This window comes from Bison bison, unplaced genomic scaffold, assembly GCF_000754665.1.
Source record: "Bison bison bison isolate TAMUID 2011002044 unplaced genomic scaffold, Bison_UMD1.0 scf7180017864519, whole genome shotgun sequence".
In the NCBI taxonomy this organism is placed as follows: domain Eukaryota; kingdom Metazoa; phylum Chordata; class Mammalia; order Artiodactyla; family Bovidae; genus Bison; species Bison bison.
In genome coordinates this window covers 10,268,099-10,270,423 of record NW_011495072.1, presented here as the reverse complement: position 1 = coordinate 10,270,423, position 2,325 = coordinate 10,268,099, and the positions used below count along the sequence as shown (strand labels likewise).

General features: G+C 52.2%; 1 protein-coding gene across 1 annotated transcript in view; it reads left to right on the top strand.

The window, feature by feature from the left end:
• The first annotated feature begins 910 nt into the window (after positions 1–910).
• Positions 911–2,325, top strand: part of LOC104981650 (chymosin) — an 11,060-nt gene continuing 9,645 nt past the window's right edge. Inside the window, exon 1 of the mRNA XM_010830872.1 lies at positions 911–991. Within this exon, the coding sequence (XP_010829174.1) occupies positions 930–991 (62 nt within the window). The 5' untranslated portion in view covers positions 911–929. The remainder of the gene's footprint in view (positions 992–2,325) is intronic.

The following is a 2,325-nucleotide window of genomic DNA, read 5'->3' as shown; positions in this document are numbered from 1 at the left end:
CATCCCCCAAACCTGACCATCATGTCGTAGCTTCCTCCTTTTCCTCTGTGTGTGGCACACATCTGCCCTCTCCACCCACCTTCCCCAGGCCTCCCAGTGGCTCATGGGATCTGGCATCTACCCCTCCCCTCCCAACATCCTTCTAACATGGAACCAAGGGCCACAGCCTTGCAGGGAGCAGGGGTCTTGGGCCTGCATCTCTCTTATTTTTTGGAGCTTTAAAAATTATTTTATTTTTATTTTTTTGACCATGTCACGCAGCATGCAGGATGCAGGATTTTTGTTCCCTGACCAGGGATCGAACCTGCGCCCCCTACCCCGCTCGCCCCACATTGGAAGCATGGAGACTTAACCACTGGACCACCAAGGAAGCCCCGGTATCTCTCTTAGATGGAGGTGACAGACTGAACAAGCACCCTTGGCATCAGATGCCCCTTGGGGAGTGGACTGAGTGGCTTCTGGAAACCTGGGCTGGGAGATGCCTGGACAGGGCAGGTTGGGACTCCTGTGAAGTCAGGCCCAGGAAAGGGAGTCATTGAGGGTTGGAAGGCGCCCATTGAGAACAGGCCTCTTTACTGACCACAAGGTGGGACATGAGATAGGGCTTTGGCAGTGGCCCCACCTGTGTTAGCTCAAGAAGTCCTGTTTGAAAGGGGAAATCAGGTCAGGGAGGCTTGCATGACATTTCCTAGCCTGAAGATCAGGCATGCGTACCCTTCAACTTTGAAGTCCCCAGGGTGGTGGAACCCGTGGCCCTTATCAGAGTGGGTGTTGTGTAGTCTGGGTGCTATCTTAATGTGTTTGTGGAGTGGCCCGAATTTAGGGGCTATCTCTGCAGCTTGGGCTCCCAGCCAGAGGGAGCCCCGTACCTTCTATAAAAGCTGTGGGAGTGGGCCCTGGCTACAGCAGCGGCTGGACCCAGATCCAAGATGAGGTGTCTCGTGGTGCTACTTGCTGTCTTCGCTCTCTCCCAGGGCGCTGAGATCACCAGGTGAGTGTCAGGCCCCAGGGGAGGGAATGGGCATCGCATGCATCTGCTCTGAGTGGGTCCCCCTCGTCTTCCAGCCATCGGCTCCCCTCGGGAGACCTCGAGGAAATGCTGCAGGTTCCTGGGATAATCGTTATCAGTCAGTTTTGCCTTTTATGTTGGGGCCTTTTCCTTTAAAGCGTTCCCCTATTCTTCAGGGTGTGGTGAACAAGAACAGGGGGTCAGATGGGCTGTGTGGGAATTAAGCACACAGCTTCTGGAGTCAAACTGCCTCATCCTCAGCTTCATCATGAACGTAAGGTAAACTTGTAAATTTAGGATGACAGAAGTATCCACCTCATAGGGTTGTCCTGAGGGGTAAGTTGGTGCTGTTTAGTCGCTAAGTCATGTCTGACTCTTTGTGATCCCATGGACTGCAGCCCACCAGGCTCCTCTGTCCATGGGATTCTCCAGGCAAAAATTGGAGTGGGTTGCCATTCAGTTCTCCAGGGGATCTTCTCTACCCAGGAATCAAACTCGAGTCTCCTGCATTGGCAGGGGGATTCTTTACCCAATGCGCCAGGGAAGCACTCATAAGGGGTACATGAGTTAGTATTTATAAAAGGCTCTGAAGAGTGCCTGGCACATTTTAAGAGTTATGTGTGCATCTGTTAAAGTTCTCTGTTGTGCCACATCCTTTGTGGGTGAAGTTTCCAGGTTTTCTCCCAAAATTATAAGTGGTATTTATTAAGTGCTTGCTACTAGATGCCAGACACTTAACTAGGGCTTTACCTATACTCTCACTAAGCCTCAGGGATTAGGTAGATAATATTTTTTGCATTTCACAGGTGAGGAAATTGCTGTTCAGGAAGGGTCCTTGAGCTGTCCAAGGCCTTGTGGTTAGGTATGAAGGAGCCAGACTTGGTTCTAGGTGGACGGGCACTTTTTTTTTTTTTTGCTACACCGTGCAGCATCTGAGCTCTTAGTGCCCTAGCCAGGGATTGAACCTGTGCCCCCTTCAGCGGAAGCATGGGTTCTTAACCACTGCACCACCAGGGAAGTCCCCTGGACTGGCACTCTTGCCATGACACCACACTACCTCTGGTTCCCAGGTTCTAACTCTGTCAAGGCCCAAGCCCAGGGAAATCTGAATCCATCCCTGGGAAGCAGGGTCCCTAAAAAGGGGTCTGGTGCCTTTCACCAGTGGGGGCTGCAGGTGGCGGTCTTAAAAGTGAAGTTCTTTCAAGTGCCAGGCACCTGGCCGGCTCAGCATGGCATCTGGAGGCAGAAGTGAGGTGGAGGTTTCTGTGGTGGCTGGAGCTGCAAACGTTCAGGGCTGTATTCCTGGTTCTTAGCAC